The sequence below is a fragment of the Chenopodium album genome, chromosome 7 (assembly GCF_948465745.1).
Source record: "Chenopodium album chromosome 7, dcCheAlbu1.1, whole genome shotgun sequence".
Lineage (NCBI taxonomy): Eukaryota > Viridiplantae > Streptophyta > Magnoliopsida > Caryophyllales > Amaranthaceae > Chenopodium > Chenopodium album.
In genome coordinates this window covers 74,726,392-74,744,394 of record NC_137840.1, presented here as the reverse complement: position 1 = coordinate 74,744,394, position 18,003 = coordinate 74,726,392, and the positions used below count along the sequence as shown (strand labels likewise).

The window sequence follows — 18,003 nt, the reverse complement described above, 5'->3', positions numbered from 1 at the left end:
GGTGTGGTTGATAGTGAGAGATGCCCTGTTATCCTGCTTACTAAGGAGGAGAAACAAGCAATACGTAGGCCATGGAGGAACACCCTAATTATCTGAATGTTCGATGGTAGTTTGGGCTACATGGGGTTAATGAAAAGATTAAAGAAAAAATGGCAACTGAAAGGATATTTAAATCTGACTGATATTGGATGCAAGTATTTCATTGCTCGCTTCTCAAATGTTGATGATTATAATTATGTTCTAACCCAGGGTCCCTGGCTCATTGATGATAAGTATCTCACTATCAGGAAGTGGACTCCAAATTTCATTCCTGAAGAAGCCTCAATCAATGTCTTAACTGTTTGGGTTCGCATTCCAAATCTATCGGTTGAGTATTTTGACAAAGAGTTTCTAAAGAAAATTGGAGCAAAAATTGGAAGAGTAATGCGAGTTGATCGATCAACTGCAAATGCTGAGAGGGGTCAATTCACGAGGCTAAGTGTCGAAATTGATTTATCAAAGCCTCTCTTAGCAAAATTCTGGTTGAAAGGGAAGATCTGGAGAATTCAGTATGAAGGCATAAAGATGATTTGCTATAAATGTGGAATAATGGGTCATACTGAAGAGCAATGTGCTTCAATGCTACCTAATGATAATATGATAGTAGATGACATCAATAAGAACTTGGATGAGATAGTGCACGAAAAAACATCCCCTACTATTTGGCCTGAGGAACAAGATGCCTTTGGTGACTGGATGCTTGTGAAAAAACCGGGCCGGAAAAAAAATCCCAAACCGGATAAAACAGGACAATCGGTGGGAAAAGGAAACCTTAGAGCTTCAAAAGAGCAAGGTCAACGAACTCGGACTATAACAAGCGAAATTCAAGGAAATTATGGGGGAGGATCTCGATTCGAAGCGCTAAATCAGCAGGAAAGTAACGAGAATAAGGTGAATGAGGAGTCCAATACTGGAAATATGCAAGTGATGGATATCACAAAAGATACTGGGGAGAAAATTGGGCAAAACCAAGATTATCTTTCTGGAAGTCAAGAGAGTCATATGGCAACTGTGAATTTGGGGAATATATCACAAAATCACTTAAGGAAAATTCAAGGAAACTTATCTTTTGATTGTGGAAAGGATATGCCTCAGAATATTTTTCAAAATAAAGAAAATCTGTTTCTTAACAAAAATAAAAATAAAAAAGATAATTCTAAAGTCCATAGTCGAAAGGAAGTGGTGAAAACTCCCCTGGTTCAAATTACTAACCTCGAAGGAAACACAAAAGAAGCCACAAAAAATAATTCAATTCCAGCCAAAGAAAACCAAAAGCCTATAAACAGTGAACAAACAAAGCAAAATCATAGAGAGGGTGATAAAGAGGAACTTCGAGTAACATTCAAGGATGCAAAATCAGACTCAAGAGTTCATGTTACCACCAACGCCGAATGTGATCACACTTGCAGTGCCACCAGAGAAGACCCTATGTGTGGGGCAACCGATGGAGATGCCTTACATGGGAATAGCAAACCCCCTGATCCATGTGATGGAGGTCAACATAGAGTCATGGATGGAACCAATTCCGGAGCCAATGGAATTGGTAGTAACCTTGAAAATTCCAGTTGAACTAAACAGAGTTCTTAATCTGATTCGAGGAGCCTATGTAAGTTCACTCACTCATATTCCTGATACTATGGATGGTAGTATTCCGAATTTAGCACCAAATAGCCCCCCCCCCCATTACTTGTATGGTATGGAATGTACAGGGGGCGGGAAGTAGAGAATTTATTTATGCTTTAAAAGACATTGTGAAAACAAATAAGCCGAATGTCCTAGCTCTAGTTGAGACTCATATGGGTGGTCAACAGGCTATTAAAATTGCAAATATTCTTGGCTTTACTGGTCATACTAGAGTAGATGCCGAAGGTTTTAGTGGTGGTATATGGATTTATTGGAGATCAGAATTAGTTACTGTGGAACCAATTATAAAACATAGGCAATACATTACCATGGACATTAAAAGGGTGGGAGAGACACCATGGTATTTTACAGCGGTCTATGCTAGCCCGGACCCTGAAAAAAGGACTGAATTATGGCAACAATTAAAAGACTTTGCTACTAATAATAATAAACCATGGTTGCTAGCAGGAGACTTTAATGAGACTCGTTTCTCATGGGAAAGGAGTTCGAGCTGTCACGCAACTACTAGACGCTCAGCTTTGTTTAATTAATGGGTCCAAGAGTTGGACTTATTAGAGGTGGAATTTAGCGGTCCCTCTCATACATGGGCTATAGGTAACTCTGTGCAAACTCGTAAAAGTGCAAGATTAGATAGAGTTCTTTGTAATGGCGAATGAAGTTTAAGGTTTGCCAATGCTGCCTCTCGCAATCTCCCTGCTATTCACTCAGATCATTGCCCGGTGTTTATTTCACCCAATGGTTTTGCTCCTATATCAAGTGTCAATAAACCTTTTAAGTTCCAAGCAGCATGGCTAACACATGAAACGTTTAGAGAATTTATGGAAAGCAAATGGGATAAAGAAGCTCCACTTGTTCCCCATCTGCAACGACTAGCTGACGACTTGCAAGAGTGAAATAAAACGATATTTCATAATATTTTCAGAAAAAAAGGGTGTTACAAGCTCGTATCACAGGGGTTCAAAAAAATTTGGCTCAACAAAAGTCTAGGGACTTAATTAAGTTAGAGTTAAAATTGAGAAAAGAACTAGATGAAGTACTTGAGCAAGAAGAAGTATTATGGTATCAAAAGTCAAGAATTGATTGGATTCGGGAAGGTGATAAAAACACCACGTTTTTTCACCTAAGCACTATTGCTCGTCGATGGAGGAATAAAGTGAATGCCATTAAGGAAAATCCGGATACAGATTGGATTCATGAGACTGATCGTGTGCAAGGAGTAATTGTTAATTACTTTAAAAAATTAGGGAAATTCTACATGGTGGCCTCATGGTTTTCATTTTTCTACGTGGAAGACGAAGTTTTTTCCAACTCTCTAAAGTGGCCCCAAGGTTTTGAAGTATTATGCATAGTGCCTATTTTTTGATTTTTTGGCTAACTTTTTTAGCTTTTGGTTAGCCATAAGTAAAAATAAAATAAAAAAAAATATTTAAAAAGAAAAAAATAAAGAAAACCACCAACCACCAGCGAGCCACCCACGGTAGCCGGTGCGCCACCACCCCCTTCCCCCCACCTCACCGCACCCCTCCCCGAAACCACCAGCCGCGTCGCACCACCACCCCCTACCCACCGGAACCCTTCCCCTCCCTTTCCCGCAGCCGCCTCGCCCCCAAAAACCACCAAACCCAAAAACGCACCACCACCCCCTACCCAAAAACGACCACGAATTTGGCCTTAAAAGGCCGAAATCGGCCGATCAAGGCCACTGAGCCCCAAAATCGGCCGATTTTGGCCAATTTCGGCCTTATTCGTGGTCGTTTTTGGGTAGGGGGTGGTGGTGCGTTTTTGGGTTTGGTGGTTTTTGGGGGCGAGGCGGCTGCGGGAAAGGGAGGGGAAGGGTTCCGGTGGGTAGGGGGTGGTGGTGCGACGCGACTGGTGGTTTCGGGGAGGGGTGCGGTGAGGTGGGGGGAAGGGGGTGGTGGCGCGCCGGCTACCGTGGGTGGCTCGCTGGTGGTTGGTGGTTTTCTTTATTTTTTTCTTTTTAAATATTTTTTTTTTATTTTATTTTTACTTATGGCTAACCAAAAGCTAAAAAAGTTAGCCAAAAAATCAAAAAATAGGCACTATGCATAATACTTCAAAACCTTGGGGCCACTTTAGAGAGTTGGAAAAAACTTCGTCTTCCACGTAGAAAAATGAAAACCATGAGGCCACCATGTAGAATTTCCCAAAAAATTATTTAGTGCTGAAGGGGAGCTCGAAGAAGGTGCTTTACCATTTGATGTTTTTCCTGAATTCACCTCAAGAGATTGGGATAATTTGTCTCGCCCTTTCACTAAGTGTGAGATTGATAAAGCAATGGGTGAGATGGGAGCTTTGAAGGCTCCTGGCCCCGTTTGTTTTCAAGTCCTTTTCTTCCAAAAACACTGGGATCTAGTAGCAAATAATGTGTATGAAGTCGCTCTAAAGGCTCTTTCGGGTAAAGGACTACCGGCTCATTTAAATGATACATATATAGTTCTTATTCCAAAGGTGGATGCACCGGAGTTAGCCTCACAATTTCGTCCAATTAGTCTTTGTAACGTGGTCTATAAACTAATTACTAAGGCTATTGTCAACCGTATTAAACCTATGATGCCGCACCTCACCTCTAGTACTCAAACTAGTTTTGTTCCGGGTAGACAGATTACAGATAACATAGTGATCGTTCAAGAGGTTTTACATACTATGAAAAACAAGCAAGGGGCAAAAGGCATGATGGCAATTAAAATTGATTTTGAGAAAGCGTATGACAGACTTCGATGGGAATTTATACATGACACCCTTCTCGAAATTAAATTTCCCCCGGTGATTATCGAGGTTATTATGGAGTGTGTTACAACTGCCTCAATGAAGGTCCTTTAGAATGGTGAACCAACCCAAGCTTTCAAACCGGGAAGAGGTATTCATCAAGGTGATCCACTCTCTCCTTACTTATTTGTTCTATGTATGGAGCGGCTTAACCAAGTTATTGAAGAATCTATTTTCAATAATTTTTGGAAGCCTATTAGAGCAAGTAAAAATGGTCCCAAAATTTCAAATCTTTGCTTTGCGGATGATTTAATTTTATTTGCGGAAGCCTCTATTGATCAAGCCAAAATCATACAAGGTTTTTTGGCTAAGTTTTGTGCGGTGTCGCCGTGTCGGGACAGAAAGTGAGCACTGCAAAGTCTCGCATCTACTTCTCGCCCAACATGGAAGTAAATTCAAAAAATGCCATTGCTAATGCCTTGCAAATGGAGATCACAGAAGACTTTGGGAATTATTTAGGCATGCCTACAATTACAAGTAGAGTCACGAAAGATACTTTTGGCTATTTGTGTGAAAAAGTGGATAGAAGATTATTGGGCTGGAAATCAAAATATCTATCCCTTGCAGGAAGAATTACTCTGGCAAAATCCTCTATCTCTACTATAAGTTCCTATGCAATGCAATCGGCTAAAATCCCAAGATCTATTTGTGATGATATCGATAAAAAAGTGCGTTGTTTCATATGGGGTGGCAATGAGGATCACCGCAAAATTCATCTCGTATCATGGGAAACTTTGCAACTCAATAAAAACCAAGGGGGTTTGGGTTTGAGATCGTCAAGGGAGATGAACGCAGCCTTTCTTACTAAGCTTGGATGGAGGGTTCTCACAGAACCCCATTCGCTGTGGTCAAGTGTCTTGAGAGCAAAATATTGTAGGAATCGGTGTGATATTGATATGTTCGAAGCAAAAAATAATATGTCAAACGTGTGGCGTGGAATAACAGAAAATGCAACCTTTCTATGTAAAGGAGCTCGGGTAGCAATTGGTCATGGCAATCGTACTTTGTTTTGGGACCATAAGTGGGCATGTTCTAGTGATCTTCGAAGCCTTGCTATTGCCCCAATTCCTCATGACATTGATGGGGCAACGGTTGAGGAGCTTTGGGATAAAGTGTCGGGTTGGAAATGGGATTTGTTTGGAGACTTGCTGCCAGGTCATACTCTACAAGAGATCGCTGCACATCAGGTGCGAGATGATCCCTTGATGGGAGATTTACTCTACTGGGGTGGAAGTGCCAAAGGTCGCTTTACTATAAAATCAGCGGTGCAAATAATCAGAGGGGAAGACAATGTGCCAAGTGATGGAAGTTGGGATCAGCTTGTTTGGAATGTCCGAGTTCAACAGCGAATCAAAGTATTGCTCTGGCTCGTGCTACATGATAGGCTAATGACCAGAGTGAATCGGTTTAAAAGGAACTTAACAAATGACCCCAAGTGTAATGCCTGCCCCGAACATGATGAAACCATGCTCCATTTGTTAAGAGATTGTAAAGTGGCGAGAGAAATTTGGAAACAAGTTGGAGGCCCTGCGAACTCCCCCTAATTTCGAACGGGATCATTAAAACAATGGGTTGTGCGCAATTTAAAAGTGCAAGAAAGAAGCAACTTATCATCCGAAATTTGGCCAACTTATTTTGCTTTGGTTGTTTGGTGGACTTGGCGTTGGAGGAACAATGTTATTCATGATCGAGGAAATGAAAATCCCATTGATATAAAAGCTTTTCTGCTTGCCAAATTTGAAGAAACTTGGCGAGCTGTTGGGGACTTCGAGAGTCCTTCGAATGCAGGAATGAGGCAGCGTGTCCAAACTTATGTGAGATGGCTACCTCCTCTCGTTGGCTGGCTGGTCTTGAATACGGATGGGGCTGCAAAAGGAGCCCCTGGACAAGCAGGTGGGGGAGGACTAATTCGAGATGCTACAGGTAAATTAGCCTATGCTTTTTCTCTGAATTTGGGGGTGTGTAATGCTTTCAAAGCTGAAGCAAGGGCCTTGGAGTATGGGCTAGAATTAGCAGATAGACTCAATCCCGAAATGTTGCAAGTTCAAATAGACAACCAAGCTTTGGTTCTAGCTTTACAAAGGGAACAGGCGCATGTTGGGGAAGCAATGCATATTATCTCAAAGTGCAAGAAGATGCTTGATGATGAAAAATGGAGGGTTCAAGTGCATCACTTCTACAGGGAAGCAAATAGAGTTGCAGATTGGTTAGCCAATCAAGGAGTCAACCAGAACAACCCTACGGAGTTGATTCAAGTCCCCCCTTTAGCATTAGGGAGAATTTCATATGATGATATTGTAGGGGTGGCTATGCCACGTTCGATTCCTCCGTAGTTTTTCTTTTGTAGTTTTTTCTTTCTGGGGCTTTGCCCCTCGTGAGCACCAAAAAAAAAAAAAAAAAAATTGCTCGAGATTATAAAGATTGTATAAATACACTTATATTTGTCATTATTTATGTTTGTGAGGATATACTATGTACATATATACGGAGTAGATAATATAGTCGTTATTGATTATTTAATCTTGATTAGCAGATTGGCTTTCTACTAATAACGCCTCAAACATCATTAAATCTTTCACCTTATCAATTTTTAGATCTCTAGATTTTATTGAAAATTAGGGAATCTATTATTTTTAAATAATTTGTGGAAACTCGAGTAACCGAGTTCTCCTCTTTTATTTGTCCCCATAATCAAAACAGAGAGAAAAATATAATAATGGATATAATTTTAAAATCAATCAATAATCAATACTCCGTAATATATATACTAAAAGACACACCAGCAATGACACGTGTCATTTCCTGGTGTGTCCTTAGTATTTTTTTTTTTAATTAATCGGAAAATTTTTATTTAAGGAATTTATTTAAAAGAGAAGTTTTTTTTTTGTCGAGCAATAATATTTACCTTTCTTATGTTATTATGCAATTAAGTACGGATTAATAAGGAAATAAATAATCTTTTTACAAAAGATGTAATTATGGTGGAATCTAGGTTATTCTACAAAGACATTAATGTTTTATTTTGTATGCCATAAATTAATTTATAGAAAGAAAATATGGAGTAATTAAAATAACCGTGCATGACACGGGACCTAACCTAGTTATAAGTAACTAGCGAGTGTGTCACTTTTAAAATTATTTGTGTAGTGAGGTGAGAAAACTTTGACATTGCGAAATTTGATTTATGTAAACTATACTTGTAGGGTTTTCAATTTTATAGTTGAAGAACCACAAAGTAGAGATGAACTCAAACATTTTATCACTGCTTACCAAGTTGGCATTATCAACACAAAAAGTAATCTTTACTTCACTTTCACCATCATTTGTTGAACAAGTTGTAGACAACAACATGAGATGCTTATGACTAACTAGCTATAGAATGAAAAAACCAACTGATCAATACAATACACAACGCGTTTCTCAAACATCAACTCACGCAGGTGCTCGCATTACATAGTTTCCAAGGAGCATGGGACAAAATACCAGGAAAGAATCAAAACATATGAATGAAGGAACTTCTATCTGCACCCCAGAAAAGTCTTCTTCTACTCCGGTATGTAAGAGCATTGTGTCGAATATCTGCGCTTACAGATGGGAGTGCATGAAGGCTTTGGAGGCGTGCAGATAGCATCGCCCATGAATAAACATAACTATAAAAAGTGTAAAAAGAGGGCAAAAGATAATTCTCTACTATATCTGGGTAACTACATAACCCTGGGGCAATGGTAAAGTATCAAAACTATACCAAACATTATGTTACATCTCCTACAACTTACACAGGGATTTTATCCCCTCTAACAGTCCTGATAGTTGATGTTACACCCTAAGTAATACCCGCTATTGAGATGAATGGAGCCGGACATGCGGACAAGGTCTATCGGGTTCTCCCCTTGTCCATAGATTCTTAAGATCACCTCTTTTTTTAGCAAGTGTCAAGAATGTGCCTGCACAGATTATAGATCAATAAATAAAAGGCACAATCAGTGGTCAAACCAATGCCCAAAACTCCTCTTTTTCACCAACTACTACGAGTAAGAAATGAGAAGTACGTGAAGATGGCTAAAGTTCACCAAAATGAAAACACAAAAGTTCACTGAAAGGGAAACAGTGAAGGTCTTTGGACCTTGCTGGTGCTGACAAGATCACATCACAGCTGGTGTCTACAGAATGGCCATGGTTTCCAGTGGCTTTGACACGAAGGAGAGAAGAATTGGTGGCTGCATAACTGAGATGGAAAATTGTCTGTGTTGCAGGCCAGGGTAGAAGCGCGAATGTGGGATAATAACTTGATGTGTTATTTTCTAAGCAGTATTTCATCATGGGGATGAATCTTTTAACCCGATTCGATTTGTACAGTGATACATGGAAAGTACCAATAATTCCACTAAAAGAAGTCCGACTTCAATATTCTATAATTCAATATGGACTAACAATGGTTATCAGTGCTCAGAAAATATGATACTTACCAAGCGTAAAAGGAACTATGTAGAGGAGAGCTGGCTGGCCATGTCCGTCCATCAAGTTCAAGGCAACATACGTTACTAGGAGACCTGCAACAGAAAATTATAAGAACTTGAGAGGTCATCTTTAAACTCCAGCCAGGAAATCTAAAACAAACTAGCCAGCATATCATAAATCAGATGTCATGGAGACATTACTGCTTTCAAAGTTTCAAACATATATGACGTAGATCCTATGTGGAACAAAAATTGTTTCAGACACAAGAAAAGTAGTGATGAACCTTGATATGCCCCGGAGGAAGGGGACGTTAAACGACTAGAACAAGCGAAAAACACATAAATTTCTAAAAAAAAAAATGGGGTGGGGAAGATGAAAGAATTGATAAAGGCAATGCTATAGATTTCATATATAAATAAGATAAAGAGAATAATAACCCTATCCAACACAATAATGTTATTTCAATAATATATATGTCCGAGTCCACAAGTTTTATATATTTTTTTCATACCAAAACCATAAGCAGTCATTCCCCACAAAAAGTATCCAGCTCGAATTCTCTTGTTCCCCAGCCAGTCATATCTGCATAGTCAACCACTCAACCCATTAACTTAATCCAACCAGAAACATGACGAAGCAAATGCAATTGTGTGATAATGGAGTAAATACTCTAATTAGAAAATACATTAATATTTTAGCACTGCCCTCGAATTTAGTGCAGAAATCACAAGTCCTTCCAAAAACACAACTCAATACCATTCCTGTATGCTACAGGATGGACAATGCAAGTACATTGGATTCCAACATTCCACATAATGCCATTCAAATATTCAATACACAATAGAATAAAGAAGTAGCAACTCGCTAAAATGCCAATCAAATTCATTTGCTTTTCAAGTGTCAGACTGCCATTCAAGAAAAGAAAATGAAGTATTGGAGTAGCATAGGTGTACAATCTATTTTCCAAATCAGAGCATAGGTCTACAATCTATTTTTCAAATCATGTAGCTGACCCCACTTATGGGATCAAGGCGTTCAAGCAAGCAAGCAAAGCAGATTTGTTCACCTTAATGAGAAGGCTATTACTAATCCTGGCAAGATGATGTCCCCAAATCCAATGACACTGTAACCGCCCCACGGGTCAAACATTCTTGGTATCTTCAACAGCATTGGAATTCCATCTTCCCCACTATTATCACCACGAGCAACCTGTATAGAGATCAGAAAACAACTTATGTACCTTGTACCTTGTACATTGAGAGACAGCTACATACGTTGAATCAGCAGGAAGAGAATAAAATAACTCACCACAATCATAACACTCTCATGGAAGAACCACTTGGAAGCAAAGACCCAAAATATGTCATAAAAGAACGCACAACTGAGAAGAACTGTGCCAACCTGTCAGAATTAAGGAGAAATATAAAGTTACATACAGCTAGCAAATGGCCATTGGCCAACACAATTTTTATTCTAGCCTTACTCAAAGGCCTATACAATAGTTTCAGGAAATAAACTTCAAATTCTTCTTGCTCTCTTAAATGGCATTTCAGGTTGAGCCGCACAAGCACTAAATTGACCTTTAGGTGTCATACTAGTAGGAAAACTCAAAATCAATGCTAAGCTAACATGTTCAACACTGCCACAAAGTTAATAGTTATGACGATGACTTGAGATTGCTACACTAATTTTGGGGCTTTTTTTAAACAGAAGAATATTAATGCCTAAAGTGCTGGAAACATCAAAGTGGGTGGAATTTAGCTGTTAATGAAAAGGACAATTCTTATCAATGGTTTTGAATCTATAAAAAGACATGGGAGAAGGCCAAGAAAGAAAGAGACTTCCTTATCATTGAGGTAACAAACAACTGAAAGCAAGCCATTTATTAGCAAAAGCTTTTTTCCAGAGAGTTTGTATTGCTCTGAATAGCTATTTAAAAATTCCTAGAGTTAGAATTTCCAAAATTTTAACTAAATAAAATACATGTTCTTTGTAAAATGAGACCTGATTAATGAAGCCAAAGCTCATCCCTGGCAAAATAACTTTCACATACCACTTGTTAATAGGTTCTCTTCCTCGAGTACTGTAAAGCCAGAAAGGTGTAGTCTTGGCTTGTCTAGAAGGATTTGTTCAACAATCAAGAATTCAAAAGGAACTATATCTAGTTTTTTTTTTTTTTTTTTTTTTTTTTTATGAATATTTTAGAGCGGGGGTGCTAGATTTTTTTGGTTTTTGGATTAGGGGTGACATGGGGGGGGGGTGTTTAGAAGGCAATTTGTATAGGTCACTTCAAGTAGTACATGCAATATAAAAACCCTACACCATACAGATATCAAAGGAACTAAGGAAGAAATTGAGAGAAGTATTTTACCTTGAGATTTGGTACACGCACAATCTGAAGTACAGTGAGAATTAACGCAATACCCTACCAGAGCAAAAAATTAGTTAGCAGTTGTAGATTTTCAGAAAGCACCAATAACAAGAAAAGGCATTTTAAACCATCCCCGTGTGCCTTTCCCTGGAAATTGGGAAAAATAAGGCGTGCAGGGTGGATTCACTAATTGTAAGATATCTAACTTTTCTCCTCCTTTTAATCCCACCCAGACTCCGGTTAAAAGTTCAAATCTTAGGTAAAAGAACATTTTATGCTAACTTTCACCATAGTACAAACTACAATAGTGGTCTGAGCACAATTCTTTTTTCTCTTTTATTGAAACTGAAGTATGTTATTCCAAGTCTTCAGTCTCCCCTTCCGGAACTAGTCCTAAGCTCAGTCTTTTCTTGAATTTGACCCAATTATCTAAGCCTATTCCAGGACTCAGCCTGTTATTAAAACAAAATTAATGCATGAGTGCATGATGCAGCAAAGACTGTAATCAACGCAATATTCATAAGTGGTAAAATAGGTAGAACTAAGGAAAATGGATAAAGATAAATTCATACAAGAATATCTTGACCAATCCATGCAAAGGGTTCCCGGCGGTAAACACCCCAAAGAACAGCACATACTATGCAGAACGGAGAAACAGCCATAGCCAGATATGAGACTGCTCCAAAGATGGGCACTTTAATAAATGTTCCGGCAGCATGTTTAAAGCACCTGAAACTACATTTGCAAGCATGTCAGTTTATTCATTTTAAACAAATTTATCTGCACAATATCACACAGACTTAGCCAACACATCATAGGATTGGATCTCATGTCACCAGACAGTACAACAAGCACTTAGCTGAGAAAAGCATCAAATTGTTGCAGATTATTTATTTATTTAGATAGACTTTAGCAATATGGCATAACAATCAGGCAATATGTAAGCATACCTTGATAGCAATGCTACCAAGCACGTTTGCAAACCCTGTACAAGATCATTGAGCTTAGATCAGTACAGATTTTAACAGTGAAAAGCAAACATTTTAGGTAAATACTTATGGTTGAGATGCCTCTCTGATCATACATAAATGTAAAGGATAATCAGGATTTTTCTGCCAAAAGACAAACTGAATTTAACTGCAGTTGTGCAACTTATGAGCTGTGCTTACCTCTGCTCCACCAATGCAAAACAGAACCACCAGAACATCGATAAACCAGAGCGACATAAGTTTGTACAGCATAACCAAAAACAATGAAGCAACCACAACGAAAAGAAATGCTGATCTGGTACTGATATCTACAAATGCAGATGAACCAGTTTCTTCAGAAACTGCAACCTCCTCTGATGCATCCTGCAGAACAAAATCAAATAATTTGATTTTATCATCCATTTTCACCTTTTCAAACAAGAAAATACACAAGCATCCAAAAATTGCATGGCAGAACCTTTAACATCTTATCATGTTCAATAGCTGCCTCCCTTGCATTCCATGCGGACCAATAAGACGCACATAAAATAGTGCCGACAGCCATGAGCCACAGAAAAACTTCTGCCACATCAACTTCTGGGCGCTTTGGAGAGTACAGCTGCACATAAACTGAAGAAAGGGAATCCTGTAAATAGTCATAGGAAATGAAAACCCATGCCAAAAACAATGGCTGTTCAAGCCATACATGGTTACCAATAAGTGTCAATCAAAGCAATTATATCTTACCCCTAGAATTGTTGTACAATAAATCTTCCAAGGTTTCACCAGCATATATTGGTAACATGACAGCAGGAATGCGGATATTTGTATCAGCATCCTCCTCGCAGACCATTTTGAAGAGTTCTGTATGAAAGATCCAATGAATAGTTATGCTCTCTAGCTGTAATAGAGAGATTTCACACAACAGACATCAGTTGTGGTTCTCCGTTTGCACAAAAAGCCATACCTCAAGCCATATAGAATCTATCCCACAAGGAAAAATAGTAAATTTCTACCAAAAGAGCAATTAACCATTGTCTCATCACCATTTTGCCGAGACTTCTATAAAATCAAGGTCAGGGGAACATAGGAGTGTACAATGGACATGTGTTTTGGGGTCTATAGAGCAGAGAAATCCAGAGACTAGACACATACATACAGATATGCTGATTTCAGACAATTTTCAGCTTTGGCATCAATAGCAGATCTGATTGGACAAACATCACATATGTGTGCCAAAACATGCAATCACTTTAAATTTGGGGTCCTATGAAAAAGCTTCACGCTATTAACCAATAAACAAAACCATCACTGCAGGCCTGCAGCTGTATTCCTAAGTTGTGATCTTGCGGTCGCAGAATGTGATAATTTGCAGCAGTTGGGATATGGAAGTTCGGCCAAGATTTAATACTTTGATTTCTAGTCTCTTGCAGATTGCAGTAATAACACACTGACCTTCTCTAGCCAGAAAAAAGTCGTAAAGCCTTCAAACAAATTATCAATTGAATTTTTTTTAATAGATAGTCCATAGTGGAGAACTGGAGATAAGCCCAGAGGAACAAAAAAAAACATTCAAGGCCATTGTGGAGCACCCGCTATATAGGCTTCTTTGAGAAGGTAAAATGATGCAGCCATGACTTGACTAAAAATCCAATAACACTAGGCCTTCACCAAACTTAAGTTAGCATGATAAAGCAAGAAAGAGAGAGCGTGAGGACCAGAGGCCAGAAGGATTTGTGCCAACGGATAAATCTTCCTTGTGCAAAATTAAGGACGCTACATTAGCAAATAAAACATGTTTGAAGAACAATTAAAACATGGGTTAGAGGCTTAGAGCACCGCCGCCACCATAGACTAGGCAAAATACAATAAAACACTTCGCCTGAAACTTTTAAAAGGGCACATCAAAGCATACAAAGTAGCAGAATCCATAACAGAGAAGAGATAGAGCAAATACCTGTGCTATTGTTTACAATAAGGATAGCTGAAGCACCAGCATCTTCTGCAATGTTTGTCTTTGTAGTAAAACTGCAATTACCACGGTATACTAGTATAGCTTCACCAGTAAGCTACACATAAAATGAAAGAAAAGACATAACTATTAAAGGAGGAATAAATGGATAAACGCTTGATTAAAGAAAAACTTTTCAAGGAAAAAAAAAGGGCACAATAATCTAATTGATAAAATATTCAGGTGGCAAACCTCATGTGGAATTCAACTCAATGATGAATTTCTAAAACACTTTCTTGAGCATAACAATCCATTACATATTACTGTATACTATATGGGCTAAATATAACTTATCTAACTTCACTAAGGAATGAAATATTACTCAAACATACTTCTTGTGGGCAAACAATTGGAAAGGGGCAAATTTTTGCCCTTCCTATTTCAGCTGATGCTTTACGTGTTAGCTCATGGATCTTTTTTTATCAGAACCATAACTTGCAGATAGCAGCAGCATCTCCAAGGTGTAGTATTTTCCATTTTTATAATTAAAACATACATGTATGAGGCAATGAAAGGGATATGCTACTTGGAGAGTACCAATTATGTAATCAGGACTTCTGGGATTTAAGGAATCTCAAATTACTTCGAAGTACATGAAACAAGATAGATAATAATAATATAGTATACTAGATAATAGACAAATTAGGTAACCCATAATAGCCATGGGAAGTCAAACAAAAATTGTCAGATGTGTTAGTGTGTTACTGTACTACTGTAATCACAGTACCACCTTTGTAGGATATTCTGTTAAAAGACAGGCAAAATTTATCTTAGATTTTTAGGAATATGTTTTGTAAAGTATGAGATTGGAGAACATAGCTGAAAACAAAGATATGAACCTTATTTCTGGGAGGACTGCAACAATCCGGAGGGTCTGCCAGAGCGAGTCTTGTTTGGTTGGCATGCTTTTCCTTCGACTCCAGTGTTGGCCCAAATCGAGCACCGAGTCCCACATACTCATTATCCTCAAATCCATCAACCCATGTTGGCACCTTAACCTATTATAATAATAACAATCACAATGTTTTAACATTCCTAGATCACTTGAGGAAAAATCTACATGATTCAGCCATAGGCCTCAAGCTCTACTTGATCAAAACCCTTAATTTAAAAATCCAAATGTTCTGTACAGCAATTTTTTGAAAGCACAAGATAATAGCTTGAAGCTGAAATGACTACATATAATTCCATCACAAGTATATTTAAAAACCAAATTAGGAACAACATCAAAACAAGATTATAAACTAATACCAAGTAGTAATTATTATTATAGATATCATTATCATTAATTTAAAAAGCCAAATATCAAGGTTTTGATGTTGGGGTACTTCACCAGGTAATCCTAAGTATACTAACTCTGACTAATCCAGATTTGAGCGTACTCAAGCCCCAACTGGGAAGGAAACTCTCCCAACAAATGATCAAACAAAAACTCACCACTCTAGATTTGTAGTGAGCGTATCTCTACTATACCCAACCCCACATCTCTCAATCAAAAATCAAAATAAAAAAAAAATTTACCATTTTATTGAATTGAAAAATTACACATAAATCATCCCAAGAAAAAAAAAAAAGTCAAAGGCCCAATAAAACAAGACTCTAACCAAAAGAACACCCACAAAAATCAAAACAACACCCATTTCAGCTCTAATTTCAGAAATTGATCAAATCAAATCAAATTAAGCAACTAATCATAAATCATATACATCTCAAAAATTACTAAATATTACTGAAAATAAAACAAAATTACCAGGACAAAATTGTTTTCACAGCCAGGCTTCTTGGGAGCTTTATTATCTTCATGAACTATGTCACCGCCATAAACCCCACTTGAAAACCACCCAACAAAAAAACAACAAATTCCCAAAAATCTCCAAAAAATCATAGAATTTCTTCAACTATTTTCCCCTTAAAAATCAAATCTTTCTCTCTTTTTTATAGGGTTTTTTTCTTCAAACTTATGGGTTTCTTGTACTACCATCAAATAAATATAAAAAAGAGTTTAATTTACATTAATTTTTAATTCAAACAAAATAGTGAAAAACACAACAGAAGCTAGAAAGAAGGTGGGAGTTAGAGGAGAGAGAAGAAGAAAATGTTAAGGAGGTAAGTCATCAAACAAATGTTTTTTTTTTAAAAAAAAAAAAAAAAACTTAATTTGAGTGTACTTTTTATTTATAGCCGTTGATTTTTAAACAGGGATGATCGTACGCCACGTGTTGATTTAGCGCGTGAAATAAACGAACCAATAAAAGCGCCGGAGATTGGGGCACGTGTCGTCCGTACAAAAGGGAGTTTAGTGCTTCGACGGTGATGTCAACTGGTTACCGGTTAAACCGGTAATTTATCTGAAGAAAGAGAAAGAGATAAATGTAGTTCCGTATTGAACCGTACAGATAAGACAATAAAAAGGAGGGAGAGAGTAAATTAAAGACAGTGATTATTATAATAATTTATTTTTATAGAAGTTGTATTAAAATGTCAACAAAAAAAAAAGTCAACAAAAGAAAAAGAAAAAAAAAAGGTGAAAGGTGAGTGGACTGACATTCATATTTATGGTTTTCAGGTTAGTTTTGTAGTTAGAAAAAGGATATTTGAGAATTTTAAGATAAATAGTCAACTTATTTGATGAGGATATTTTGACTTGTGGTATTTGATTCTTTGATTTCTAATTAAGAAAAGTAGTTCATATTAATCTTATTTGTATTTTTATAAACATTTTTATCAAATCACCAATAATGTGATATAAAAAAAAAAAATTTAAAAAAAAACCTAAAAGTTTGTAATTCCATTTTGATGTGTATGGTTTTTTTTTTTTTTTGGTGTTTAGAGAGCCACAAGGGAGGGGTGAGAATCGATCCCAAGATTTCCTGTAACCGGGAGAGAAGATCTAACCACTTGAGCTATCCCTCACTCTTTTGATGTGTATGTATATATTAATGTTAATTTTTTAAAAAAGTAAAATATTACATAATTGATAATTAAAAAGTCTTATATTCTATTTATTTTTATTTTTAAATGGGTTAGAGTGCAATTAAATTGCTTCAACTCTATTAACTAGCATAGAAAATGGGTAAATTACTCTTATTCTTTTAATTTTTTCAATGGAGTACTCATTTATTGATCTGTAAAAGTACAAAATAGGACTTATGTGTGTTTAATTTTGAATTTTGCAATATGTGGTGTAGTGAGAATACCACCTCCATATAAAGTTGATGTCTACTAACATGTGAGAAATGCTAAATGATTGATTAATTTAAAAGTTATCTACCTTGTACCTTGTCATTACTCTTTCCTTATTACTCCATAATAGCTAACAAAGCATTTTTATACTCTAAAAACAATTGCTGTCAAATTTTAAACACTCTCTAGAGTATAGAGATGAAACTATGAAAGGTACAAGAAAAATGAATAAAGAGTATAGTATTGCCATGTTTATCTACTTTAATTTCTCTTGCCTGATAAAATGTATCCTTTTAATCAAAACAACTTTTGCAAGAGTTTAAAAGTTTTTCTAGGTGAGACGGAGGAAGTGGAGTTAGACCCTGTTCTTTTGAGCTTCTAGCTAACTAGGCAAGCAAATCAGATTTTAACAAAACAAAGCAGGTGTAAAAGAGTAGAATAGAATCAGTAGAGCATAATAGCTCAAAAGAACAGAGTCTTGACATTGATCATTCTAATGACTAGTATACCACAATATGTATACTCCAATGTTTGCCTCATGT

The 18,003-nt window shown here is 37.2% G+C and overlaps 2 protein-coding genes across 2 annotated transcripts; one reads left to right on the top strand and one right to left on the bottom strand.

Moving 5' to 3' along the window:
* Nucleotides 1-120: 120 nt before the first annotated feature.
* LOC145640679 (uncharacterized) lies at nucleotides 121-4,524 on the top strand. Its single transcript, XM_081691916.1, has 4 exons — nucleotides 121-1,050; nucleotides 1,400-1,645; nucleotides 1,749-2,023; nucleotides 3,864-4,524. The coding sequence occupies exons 1-4, from the start codon at nucleotides 121-123 to the stop codon at nucleotides 4,522-4,524; spliced, it is 2,112 nt and encodes a 703-aa protein (XP_081548042.1).
* A 3,321-nt stretch (nucleotides 4,525-7,845) lies between these two features.
* On the bottom strand, nucleotides 7,846-16,395 carry LOC145639576 (signal peptide peptidase-like 4). The gene is made up of 14 exons (XM_081690853.1): nucleotides 16,029-16,395; nucleotides 15,118-15,276; nucleotides 14,225-14,336; nucleotides 13,015-13,131; nucleotides 12,746-12,897; nucleotides 12,469-12,651; nucleotides 12,250-12,284; nucleotides 11,872-12,034; nucleotides 11,300-11,353; nucleotides 10,237-10,329; nucleotides 9,995-10,137; nucleotides 9,440-9,510; nucleotides 8,937-9,020; nucleotides 7,846-8,414 (listed from the first exon to the last, which is right to left on the bottom strand). The coding sequence occupies exons 1-14, from the start codon at nucleotides 16,161-16,163 to the stop codon at nucleotides 8,308-8,310; spliced, it is 1,608 nt and encodes a 535-aa protein (XP_081546979.1). The 5' UTR covers nucleotides 16,164-16,395; the 3' UTR covers nucleotides 7,846-8,307.
* Between the last annotated feature and the right edge of the window lie 1,608 nt (nucleotides 16,396-18,003).